General features: G+C 45.1%; 1 protein-coding gene across 4 annotated transcripts in view; it reads right to left on the minus strand.

The window, feature by feature from the left end:
• Positions 1–13023, minus strand: part of gatad2b (GATA zinc finger domain containing 2B) — a 57505-nt gene that overhangs the window by 8246 nt on the left and 36236 nt on the right. For 3 of the 4 annotated variants that reach the window (XM_079523038.1, XM_079523036.1, XM_079523037.1), the window contains 9 exons: positions 11039–11180; positions 10388–10519; positions 9604–9732; positions 7079–7249; positions 6245–6448; positions 4889–5090; positions 3043–3245; positions 2134–2244; positions 418–640 (listed from right to left, as the gene is read on the minus strand). In XM_079523038.1, coding sequence (XP_079379164.1) covers positions 418–640; positions 2134–2244; positions 3043–3245; positions 4889–5090; positions 6245–6448; positions 7079–7249; positions 9604–9732; positions 10388–10519; positions 11039–11180 — 1517 coding nt within the window. The remainder of the gene's footprint in view (positions 1–417; positions 641–2133; positions 2245–3042; positions 3246–4888; positions 5091–6244; positions 6449–7078; positions 7250–9603; positions 9733–10387; positions 10520–11038; positions 11181–13023) is intronic. The other variant, XM_079523039.1, reaches the window with a different exon arrangement.

The following is a 13023-nucleotide window of genomic DNA, read 5'->3' on the forward strand; positions in this document are numbered from 1 at the left end:
GGACTTTTTTAGGTGCTATCCTTGTCTAATAATGTAATCAATCAATCAATCAATCAAAGCTGATTTGGAGAATGGGCCTCAGCTCAAAATAGGTTAAAATAATGCAAATAGCTGACACGTTGCGACCTCATAGTCGTGAATCTCCATGCTCCATATGTGGAGCTGACTATCATCACCTGGATGTCCATATATGAAGATCACGACAGTGGTTTGACATACTAGATCTGAATATATGGAGCCGGCCAGCAACTCTACCACTGACCTCACTGACACCAGATTCTCAACTCCTGCTTCTCAGCGATTAAGAACCGCGCCCTTCAGGGCGAGGTTGCTTCTTGCCCTCAGGGAGTCTTACTGGTATGGTTGTAGATTGAGTTTAGAGGGAAAAAAGATTAGTGTGTGTGTGTGTATTCTAACCGGGGATATTGTAGATCTGACGTCTGCTGTCGTGCTGGATTCTGCTGCTGCTCCCGCCGGCTCCACCCAACCCTCCGCCGCTGGCGCAGCGCTGCTTGGCGCTGGCGCTCATGTTCATCAGGCTGCTGGCTACCGACAGCTGCGAGGCCTGGGCGAAGGTGGACAGCACGCCCCGCGCCGAGTTGGACAGACTCCGCTGCATGGACGCCTGCGGCTGGGGAGCCTAGCGTGCACACACACACACACACACACACACACACACACACACACACACACACACACACACACACACACACACACACACACACACACACACACACACACACACACACACACACACACACACACACACACACACACACACACACACACACACACACACACACACACACACACACACACACACACACACACACACACACACACACACAAACTTGTAGAACGGCTGTTTTCAAAATGTTTGCCTCCTTCTTATATTATTTGGCCAATGTTCTGACAGTTTTTTCTTTTCCTTTTTGTTAATTTACTCTTTTTCATTTAATTTCATAAATTGTTTGGGCTATTTAAAAAAAGGTCTTAAAAGTCTGTTACTTTACTGTCATGTGGGGACCATTGCCCGCAAACAAATTAACAAACAAACAAATCAGCGGCACCTGTCTGAGGGCGTGGTTACCTGTCTGAGGGCGTGGTGTGGGATCATGTTACCCATAGACATATAAACGTAGACGCCCTTTCCGGCTCTGAGGCACGTGTCAGAATTGAAGGCACAATTTTCCCGAGATTCCTTGCAAAGCATTTGCCTTCAATGAGCAGCTTCCGCGTGCGTAACATAAGTCCCGGAAAAGACGCGCTGTGATTGGCCAGTAGTCACTTGAGTGACAGCGAGAGACATGGAGGAGTCGCATGAGTGATGTCACTTGGGCAGCGACGCAGCGTGCCTTCAGCACTTCTAAATAAGAAAGCTGTGGAGAACTGTTGCTTTGTGTTCACTCTTTAATGTTTTCTGTTAGTAATGATGTTACCTGTCTGAGGGCGTGGTTACCTGTCTGAGGGCGTGGTGTGGGATCATGTTACCTGTCTGAGGGCGTGGTTACATATATAAAGGCTAGATGGCTCAAGGTGAAGGTGGAGTCTCCGCCGTAGTTCACCCGCCGACCATCTTGCTGGGGTGCTACAGACACAGTATGCTCTATGGCAGCACAAACAAAAATACTCATAACTCACTCAAATCTTGACGGATTTACAAGCTTTGTTTATTACAAACGTTATAAACGTGGCTAAGATTCAGGATGTACACAATATACACAATCTTATGCTGCACCTCAGTAAGATGGCCGCCACGTAGCGACGTCGCCCTCCATTGGCCAGCAGCGAGGGTGAGCCATCTAGCCTTTCTTATATATCTATGGTGATTACCTGTCTGAGGGCGTGGTTACCTGTCTGAGGGCGTGGTTACATGTATGAGGGCGTGGTTACCTGTCTGAGGGTGTGGTTACCTGTCTGAGGGCGTGGTTACCTGTCTGAGGGCGTGGTTACATGTCTGAGGGCGTGGTTACCTGTCTGAGGGCGTGGTTACCTGTCTGAGGGCGTGGTTACCTGTCTGAGGGCGTGGTTACATGTCTGAGGGCGTGGTTACATGTCTGAGGGCGTGGTTACCTGTCTGAGGGCGTGGTTACCTGTCTGAGGGCGTGGTTACATGTATGAGGGCGTGGTTACCTGTCTGAGGGCGTGGTGTCGGATCATATTGTCAGTCTTGCTGGTGTTGGGGACAGTCTGGGTGGTGCTGGGGGACAGCGCCGCCTGCTGCTGGAGACGCTGTTCTATCTCCTGTCAACACAAACACCCCGAGAAACACAACAGTTATTATTGTAGACTAAAACATACAAAAACATCATACAAATAAATAAATAAAAACAAGGCTTTAGAAAAGAAATTCCAAAAAAAAGTAAATTAAATTAATGAATATACAAACCAAGTTAGCAAACCCACTTTAGAAACTAATCAAAAGTAAACCGAAATTGAAAACAAAAAGTCAAAATTAAATAAAAAAAATGCTAAACTAGAATAACATTGCAAAGAGGTTAGAGATCATCATGCAACTGCACATCGACATTATTCTCAAAGGAATGTCGATGTCGGTGTGTCAGGTTCTAGTTGTGATCAGAACTGCATACTGTATGTGTGTGTGTGTGTGTGTGTGTGTGTGTGTGTGTGTGTGTGTGTGTGTGTGTGTGTGTGTGTTTGTGTGTATAACCAGACTTCAGCATCAAGAGGCGTCAATAAAGCGGTGGATGGAAATGACGCTAGTGCACGGCTTCAACTTGTAGTCAAAAAATCACACCCGTGTGAACTGAGTGGTGTAAGGTTTTATATAGCATGATCAGCTGTGGTCTGACGTAATGTCTGACGTAATGAAATCACACCCGGATGTGATTTCACAACTGGCTTTTTTTGTGCAGAAAAAATGAGCATGGTTGCTACGGTCATCCAGTTCACCCGGGTATGATTTCGTTACGTCAGAAATTATTTTGAACATAGCAACCATGCTCATTTTTTTCTGCACACAAAAGCCAGTTGTAGGAGTAGTTTACACCACTCAAAAAAAATGTGTTATGATTGGCTGACCTGCTCTTGTTGGAGGGCCTTGACAAAAGCATTCTTCAGCCTATTGGTGTGCTCGGCCTTCAGCGCTTTCTTCTGATTGGACGTCATGCACTGCTCACAGAGGATCCGCCCACTCTTCTCCTGCTTCCAGTGGGGGGTAAAGTCGGTTCTGCACTGGGCACAGTAGAACGGCTCCATGCGGGACAGCGCCCCCCGCAGTTTACCTTCAGAACACACAGCTTGAGCTTAGTCACTGAGGGGCAATCCAGACGAGGACGATTTCGGTGTTTCTCGGGCAAGTAATTAGCCGATCTGCCCTTTTTGTCACACGGAGACGGCGTTTTGGGGGACTTTAACGGCTAATTTTGAAACTACCTTCCAGAGTGGGAAAGTTTGGAGACGCGACTTTCACGTCTCCGTGTGTACAGCGAATGCCGCCTAATTTGCTGAAACGGTGATGTCATAGTCCCCTCGCCCCCTCCAAACTAACCAGTGTTAATGGTTTATTTCACCATAACCACTTACATATAAGTATCACAGCTATTTTATATTTGCACATAATGTCTATAAATCTCTTCTCCAAAAATAGCCGATCTGCAGCCCGCACGCACGCAAACAATTGAGCAGGCATGCACGAGAGAGGAGTTGTGTGTGAGGAGCTGATCACAGATAGAGGGAAAGTGTTATATTTGGCCTATTATTTATGCTATATATTATTGACCGCGTCTGTGTCAGTCTCACAGTCACAACGAGAGAGAGAGAGAGAGAGATGCTGCGTGTTAAAAAATAGGCAATGATTAGCACTGTGCTGCCAGCAGCTGGAAGGAATCAAGCAATTATCTGACATTCAGAGGTGTTGCGCACCAGCGAATATATATATTTCAATCTCCAAAGTCAAACTCATAAATTCACAATGTACCATGCCGCTCCTCGTTGTGAGCTGTGTATGATGATCTGACCGAGAGAAGGGGCGCGCACGCACGCTCTCTCTCTCTCTCTCTCACACACTCTCTCTCTCCCTCTCTCTCTCACACTTACTTTGGGCTTGCTGCTGTTTTCAGAAGAATTAATCCAAGGTTTGTCATATATTATGGTTTAGTAGGCATACACTTTAGCTGGTCAGTCAGTGTGTGCAGACTCAGAGAGAGAAGCAGCACTGCTCTGCTCATTAAATTGATATGACGCATATGCGCATCTGATCAAGATAATTAGTTATTTGGCAACACCTGTGTGAAATACCAACGCTTTCATATAGCCTACTTTTAGAAGCTTTTTCTTTTTTTTTATGGCCATCTACAGGCCAGCCATGTGTACTGCATCTCTATCTTGAAAACGGAGCAGTTTACCGGTCTCGAGTGGACGTCGTACATAATTAACATAACCGCAATGTAGAAATAAAGTAAAAAAAAAATAAAGTAAAAATAAAAATAAAAATAAAAATAAAAATAAAAATAAAAATAAAAATAAAAATAAAAATAAAAATAAAAATAAAAATAAAAATAAAAATAAAAATAAAAATAAAAATAAAAATAAAAATAAAAATAAAAATAAAAATAAAAATAAAAATTTAAATTAAAAATTAAAATAATAGTTACTTTCCACCACTGCGTAATAGCTAAAGCTGGGGATCCTTGACATGAGAAGGAAGTTCATAAGGGGGTCTCACCATGGCTGTATATGACATGAGAATGAAGGCCAAGGGGGTCTCAAGTCTCACCTTGGCTGTCTATGACATGAGAATGAAGACCACAGGGGTCTCAGTCTCACCTTGGCTGTCTATGACATGAGAATGCAGACCAAGGGGGTCTCAGTCTCACCTTGGCTGTCTATGACATGAGAATGAAGGCCAAGGGGGTCTCAGTCTCACCTTGGCTGTCTATGACGCTCTGGACCACCTCCTCCAGGCCCACCATGTAGATAAACTCGCTGTTGGCGGCAGAGGGCAGGAAGTGCAGGAGCGGGGCAGGGGGCTTGGGCGGGGGGATCTCCAGCAGGGTCTTCTCCAGCTGCTTCCGCAGGGCCAGCTTGGCTGCAGCTTGGCTACTGGCCTGTTCAACCAACATGGCATTCTTTTCAGTTGGTGGTGAAAGTACAAACATTTTTTAATCAATACTGCAATGTAGAAACACTCTTAGGCCTCACTCAGACCTTTACAACAGATTGCTGTATGCTTGCTGTATACAAAGGGTGTGACACAGCTTGCCCCAATGCATTTCCAATGGGAGTCACATGGTCTGACACAACACTTGTGTTGTATGAGGGGGAGGGGCGCAGTCGAAACACAGCCGAAAGCCATACAACAGCTTGTAGTCCAAAATGTAGTCCTCAAACCATGTGACTTCCATTGGAAATGCATTGGTGCAGCCATGACACTCACAGCAATCATACAACAAGCATGCAGCAATGCTGCAATGGTCTGAGTGAGGCGTTACAAGTCCAGAATTCTAAATTTACTTGAGTAAAAGTTAAAAAACTAAAAATACAAACGTATTGGTATCGACATATACTTAAAGTACCAACAGTAAAAGTACCCATTATGAAAAATGCCCCATTTCGGGTCTAATACGTATACAAATCTTTTGAACGCATCGCGTTGTGAGCTTGTAGATCTGCTAATTGACTAGTGTCAAATAGCCAAAGTTTAAATAGGGCTGAAGTGGTTCATGTATGTTTTGTAATAATAATCTCAATCTAAGTAACTAAAGTGTTCATATTATTATTACTAAAGTATTATTAAAGTACAATATTTTCCTCTGAGATGTAGTGTAAGAAAAAGTATAGAAAATTGGAAATACTTCACCACTGACCAACAGGACATTCTTTTTAGTTGACAATTAAATCATCACGCATATAATTACTATTGATCATTTAATTCCTTGTAATTATTGGAACATAAGTCGAAATGCAATTTCTGTTTGGCTTTGGAAAAAAAGCGGGCAGACATGACAAATAACTGAAATATACAAAGAAATGACTGACAGTGACCATTACCAATAATCAAACAAAATAATATACGGGCTAGATTTAATCATTTGATAATTTCAGAATTCTTTAAAAATAGTGGAAATAGCTGATCTACAAGGGCTAGATCTGCTATTTCCATTTTTCAACAAAGATTCATTTACACAGGTGAATGGAAATTTTTTATGCAAAACATATTTGTGATTATATCAAATAATAGCGATTCCAGTGTAATAATAATGATCGTGACCAGTCAACGTACCTGGTCGGCCATGGAGCCTTGCACGGAGGCCCCGCCCCCCGGCGTGCTGGACATTGTGGAGGGGCTGACGGACCCTGGCCCGGACCCCAGGGGACCCCCGGGGGCCGCAGCTGCAGCCGCCGCCTGCATCTGGGCCAGGTTCATGTACATGGCCGCTGTGGTGGAGCCGGAGCGTTGCGACGCTGACACCTGCTGGCTGGAGGCCTGCCGGTGCACAGACAGACAGACAGACAGACAGACAGACAGACAGACAGACAGACAGACAGACAGACAGACAATGATGCTGATATTGCTGTTAATGTGTCGTCTGTATAAGGCATTGGTTGTCAAAGTGGGGTCCGGGGACCCCCATGGGTCCTTGAAGGGGTTCCAGGGGGTCCCCAGCCAAATGTGTTAATTATATAGCGTCACAATCATCTTAAATCATTTACTGACAGAATTGGATTGGAAGTAAAATCGGCAAGGCTAATTTTAGCTTCGATCTTTTTATAAGTCACCCAAAACGTTATTATTGTAGCAATAGTTATGAGCCGTAAACATCGCCGCTTTGATCAAAAACCTCAATCTGAGAAAAGAATCGGAGATAAAAAGGGTTTTAAATTTTCGGTAAACATTGAAGTGGGCGGAGGGGAACCTTTTCACCGAAGGAGTCGTACCATTCGATGTTTAGTGTTCGCCTAGCAACGGAGACGCTGCTAGACGGTGGTCTGGACAGCGATCTCACGGAATTAAAACTAAGAAGAACAAAAAACAAAGTGGTCCTTGGCAGTGGGGTCCAAAGTGGAGAAAGCGGTCCTTGGCAGTAGATGGGATAAGAGTGGCGTAGCATTGTACCTGCTGGTAGGTGACAGCGTTGCCCATGATACCAGAGGAGCTGCGGGCCATGCCAGGCTTGGACACCAGCCGCTGGCCCTGCATCTGGGCAGGGCTCTGGGCCATGATCCGCTGGGACAGCAACATGGGGGACATCGTGGCGTTGGGAGCCGACCGGATGACCGTGTGACCCTGCAGTGGCACAAATGGTTCAATATTAATATTCACTATGCAGTTACTGTATGTGATGACAGAAAACTGTGTATATAGAATCAGTCCAGAGATAGTATTACAGTTAACCCATTAAAACCGGGAAAGCATCCGTGTCATCTCGGATTTTATCCATCCATCCATCCATCCATCCATCCATCCATCCATCCATCCGTTACAGCGAAATCGAGAAACCGGTGAAATTACCGGGGCGAAGGGCCGATCGGCGGAAGTTGGTTGGCCGTTGTTGTCCTTTTTTTTTTAAATATATTTTAGCCCGGAGCCACCCGTGTGCTAAAATATATTTATTTTCTTTATTTTCTTTAAAAAGGCTTAAATCACCACTTCACTGACATCTGGGGGCCCTCCCAGAAACATGTGGGGACCCATGGGGGTCCATACCCACAGGTTGAGAACCACTGTTATATACATATCACATTTGGCATGTGGGCCTTTCACATTTCAATTTTGATGGGTGTGAAATTAAAATGCATGAAATTTCCCAATGGGTTTTGTGTTTCAATGTCAACTGTCCCAAAACGTGTGTGACATGTGACATCACATTGTGAAATAACTGTATATTGAGATCACTTGAAACCATGTAATCAATACCATTTCTGACATCTTCTTAATGTAGGTTGTCTAATTAGCTGAACATAATATTTCCAACATCTATCAGCAATTCAGCATACCAGTACATAAAGCTAACATATGGTGCAGGATTCACAATCCCACTAGGGGGCAGTATGCACATTAACTGGCCTGGTAAAGGAAAGGAATTGACACAGATTGGATACAGTGGTCACACGCAGGCACAGAAATCTCCAATGAGACAATGAAGATCAATACAAAAAGGTATCGATTTTGGGGGAGGGGGATGTGCAGACCACAGAACAAAGACACACACACAAACACACGCCCGCACGCACGACTATACTTATGAGGACATCAATGTTTTTTTTCCTCCTAAACCTAAAGCCGAAAATAGCATATCTACAAGCTCACAACGTGTCACGATGTAACCTTGTAGAATAGATCATAAATCAATAGATCAATAGATCAATAAATCACAACCTGAATCTTTTACTAATTGTGAACCTAACTCCCCGTATCTCTTTTCACAATAAAAAACAGCCATTTATCTTGTGAAAATGGTCCTCACAATGTCTATTTCTCAAATACTACTACAGTATACTTGTGAGGGTCATTTGGATTTGGTCCACACAAGCTGTGCTTAATTTCTGTCGGAACCCATGAACCCGTCAGTTTTCAATTGACGAACCTAACTCAGTTTAATTTAATCCACGGTTCTTTTCCATTGCAGGAAAATGTGAAAGCTGAATCAATAATGAATAGTCTAAATGAAAAGGTCTTGTAATTTATGTGCATTTGAGGTGATGGAACACCTTCCAGAGGTACCGGAGTGCAGGGGGCAGGTCCGGCCAGGAGTCGAGCTCCGGCCAGCTCCGGCATTAATTAACTCATTCAACGCCAGCTCATAAATCATAATTTACCACCCACTGTCAGCTTTCTCTATTTTTTATTATTTTTGATATTTCTTTAACTTTTAAGTAGTCTCAGAATATTTATCTCCACTACTATCGCACACCCGCCGGTAATAACGGAGCATTTTGCCGTGCAAAAACAAAACAAAAGTGTGTCAAACGGTCCATGGCATACGTTCCTGTTTTTGAAAATGCAATGGTGGTGGACGAGGAAGTGGAACGATACAGAATGGGAGTGGACGGGAGTTGTGTTTTTGCGACCATGTTATTTCTTGGTTCCCGGTTTCAAGTAGACTCAAACAGTGAATCATAGGTTAGCGAAATGTGGCATATAGTGTAAAAAACGAAAAACACGGGGAAATTGACAAAAAGGTACGGTGGAAGAGGCACAGTGGCACGGTGCTGAGGTCGTTAGCGCTGTCGCCTCACAGCTAGAAGGTCCCGGGTTCGATTCCAGCCGAGGACGCTGGGGGCGTGTTCTCTCCCCTAGGTGCCCAAACGCGGTTGGGTGAAAGGGCCTTTCTGTGTGGAGTTTGCATGTTCGCATGTTTGCATGTTCTCCCCGTGTCCCCTCACAAAAAACATCCTGGTCTCTATGCTGCCTCCCCCTGGTCAGGCTACTGGAGGGGAAAGGATCTCTCCAGGTTGGAGAGTAGCGCCCAGGATTACAGCTTACGTAATTGGCACCGGGTGAAAAAAATGGGTTACAAAAATTGTGGGATAAAAATTATAAAGCAGTGCTCACAAGATTAGTCACACACACATGGCACACACACATGGCACACACACACACACACACACACACACACATACGCACACACACCGACAGACCTGTGCAGTGCGTAGGTTCTGGGACTCTGGGGTGTGCATTCCGGGGCGGACCGGCAGTTTGCTCAGCGCGCCGGAGTTGTGCATGGGAAGGGGTTGCGCCGAGGACTGCGTGTTCTGGACCACCGGAACCTGACGACAAACACAACAGCACCCCCTACTGTTAACACACTGACATGCATGATTAGAACCAGTGGTGGTTCCCAAACCTTTTAGCCTTGTGACCCAAAAGAGAAATTAGACATTTGCCCGGGAACCAAACTAGTGAAAATAGCAGATCTACAAGTGCATAACACAGAGCAAACCGACACGTTGTGAGCTTGTAGATTGGCAATTTTCACTACTTCTTAATTGTGTATAGATAGATGTAAAACGAAAAATAAACAAAAATAAGACCATTACTGCTTCAAAAGTAATCAAACTGTAATATATATAAAAAAGACAAACATTGGCCAGATTGCCAAATATTACCTAAGAAAAGCAAAACATTTCAAATATGAGCTACAAGCTTGTAGATCTTCTATTTTTCAGAAATTGTCGTGTATCTTGTATCTTTGCTTCTCGGGTAGTCCCTGGAACAACATATTTTTAGATGGGGGTCGATGGCCAATAACATATCATGTTTGGGGTCCTTGACATTAAATAGTTTGAGCACCACTGATACAAAAACAGGTTTTTCAGAAAACTGTCATGATCTAGAAGACATTTGTAGAATTGGGTTCTCAGGTCTCAATGGGTTAAAAACAAACATGCGATCCCCATCCCAAGCCGTGAAGGAAGCCGTCACCTTTTGCACGACGTTCTCCTTCTGCAGCTGGCTCTGTCGCAGCTTCTTCAGCAACACCAGGCGAGCCTCTTCCAGACGCAACTCCTCTCGGAGGGCTTTGATCATCTGCTGCCGCTCCTCGTCCGTCTTACCCTGGAGAGAGAGACACACACACGCACACACGCACATACACGCACACACACACACACACACACACACACACACACACACACACACACATATTACAGCAGCGGCTCCAAGATGGAGTGCTGTGATTTTCTTTTACTTTTTCTGTGTGTTTTTCTGTGTCCATGGAGTTAACATTACTCTAACAGACCCTCAGGTGTGGTTATAATATTCAAATATGTCTTCCCTGTGTATTTTTGGTTTCTTCCTGAAAGCTGAAAGCCTTGGAGCTGTGGGCGAGGCCTAAATTCAGGTGGGTGGTGCTAAGGTGAAAACCAGGTATACTACTAATGAACTGGTGGGTGTTGCCCCATAAAATCATCATTTTAACACGTTCTGTACACGAAAAAAAAACATCTTCCTCCTTGTATATAAGTACCTGATGATTGTGTTTTAGGGGGGAAAGAAATCATGGCACTCCATCTTTAAACATGCACTTACACCAGAGGTACCTTGAACATGTATTATTCTTATTCTTATTCTTACCTTGAACATGTCCAGGTTGGCGTGGTGCAGGCGGCGGTCCTCGGGCCGTGGTGGGCTCCTGGGACTGGACGCTTCGTTGTCCGACAGGATGATGACGTCCGGAGACGGGCTGCGTCTCTCTCTCTCCGCCTCGCTGGAACTCCTGGAAGAGACAGGAACCAGTGTTCATTTTGACATCACATTTTAAGATTTAGTCATTATCGTGTGATTAAAGCTCCCATTTAGTTTGAGTCATATTTAAGATATCTGAATGTTTTAGTGTTAGTCGTAGTCTTTTGATTAAAGTCTTATCCCTGAACGGGTATGGACTAGTGACTACTAATTCTAGAGATTGCGTCATCAGAATGCGTCCTCAGAATGGTCAGAATGCGTCCTCAGACTGTGATTGGCTGAGCATCGTACAACGGGTGTGACACATGAGCCAATATAAGTGGCAGTGAGAGAGGGGGAGGGAGAGTGGTGAGGAGAGAGCACAGCACAGCATAGTACAGTACAGTACAGTACAGCATAGTACAGTACAAACTAAAGTACCGTGAGGCATACAGCCACCTCACGTGACTGCGTGGCTGTTCTTATGCCTGCACACGGCACGGGTATGGACTAGTATATCATTTAGATTTTCTTTTAACACACATCTTCTTCTGGGGGGACCCTGGCACACATCTTCTTCTGGGGGGACCCTGGCACACATCTTCTTCTGGGGGACCCTGGCACACATCTTCTTCTGGGGGGACCCTGGCACACATCTTCTTCTGGGGGGACCCTGGCACACATCTTCTTCTGGGGGGACCCTGGCACACATCTTCTTCTGGGGGGACCCTGGCACACATCTTCTTCTGGGGGGACCCTGGCACACATCTTCTTCTGGGGGACCCTGGCACACATCTTCTTCTGGGGGGACCCTGGCACACATCTTCTTCTGGGGGGACCCTGGCACACATCTTCTTCTGGGGGGACCCTGGCACACATCTTCTTCTGGGGGGACCCTGGCACACATCTTCTTCTGGGGGGACCCTGGCACACATCTTCTTCTGGGGGACCCTGGCACACATCTTCTTCTGGGGGGACCCTGGCACACATCTTCTTCTGGGGGACCCTGGCACACATCTTCTTACAATTTACAATTTACAATTTAGGCATTTAGCAGACGCTCTTAATCCAGAGCGACTTACATTAGGCAAGAACAAAAGTATGGGAATACATCACATATATAAAATGCATTTATCAAGAAACATGCGTAAGCTAAGAACGTAACTAGAACATATCTATATAATGACACTATACATATTAAATATACATATATACTATACTATGCTATACATATGTACTATGATGTGCTATGACTACATACAATGCAATTATTGTGCTGTCTACAAGACATGCTATAAGTCTGTTTCAAATGCTATCTAAGTCTAAAAAGTGCTATCTAAGGGGGTAGGATAAGTGCTATGGGCCATGATGGAGTCTGAAAAGGTGGGTCTTCAGACTACGGCGGAAGATTGGGAGTGATGCTGCAGTTCTGATTGCAACGGGGAGTGCATTCCACAGTTTTGGGGCCAGAAGGGAGAAGAGTTTGGGACGTGTGGAGCGTTGTCCCGGCGTTTTTAGTGAGGGTACTTCCAGCTTTCCTGCGTTGGCTGATCTGAGTGCGCGGGAGGGTTTGTAGGGTTCAATCATGCTTGCAAGATATGGGGGAGCCATACCTTTGGTTGCTTTGAATGCCAGCATCAGAGTTTTGTATTCTGTGCGGGCAGCGACTGGGAGCCAGTGCAGGGAGCGGAGCAGGGGGGAGACATGTGAGAATTTTGGCTGGTTGAAGACCAGACGAGCTGCGGCGTTTTGGATCAGTTGGAGAGGCTTAAGTGCACATGCCGGTAGGCCAGTAAGGAGCGAATTACAATAGTCAAGTTTTGACAAGACTGTTGTCTGGATTAGGAGCTGGGCTGATTCCTGGGTGAGGAACGGTCTAATTCGTCGTATGTTAT

The sequence above is a fragment of the Electrona antarctica genome (genome assembly GCF_951216825.1).
Source record: "Electrona antarctica genome assembly, chromosome: 15".
Taxonomy (NCBI): domain Eukaryota; kingdom Metazoa; phylum Chordata; class Actinopteri; order Myctophiformes; family Myctophidae; genus Electrona; species Electrona antarctica.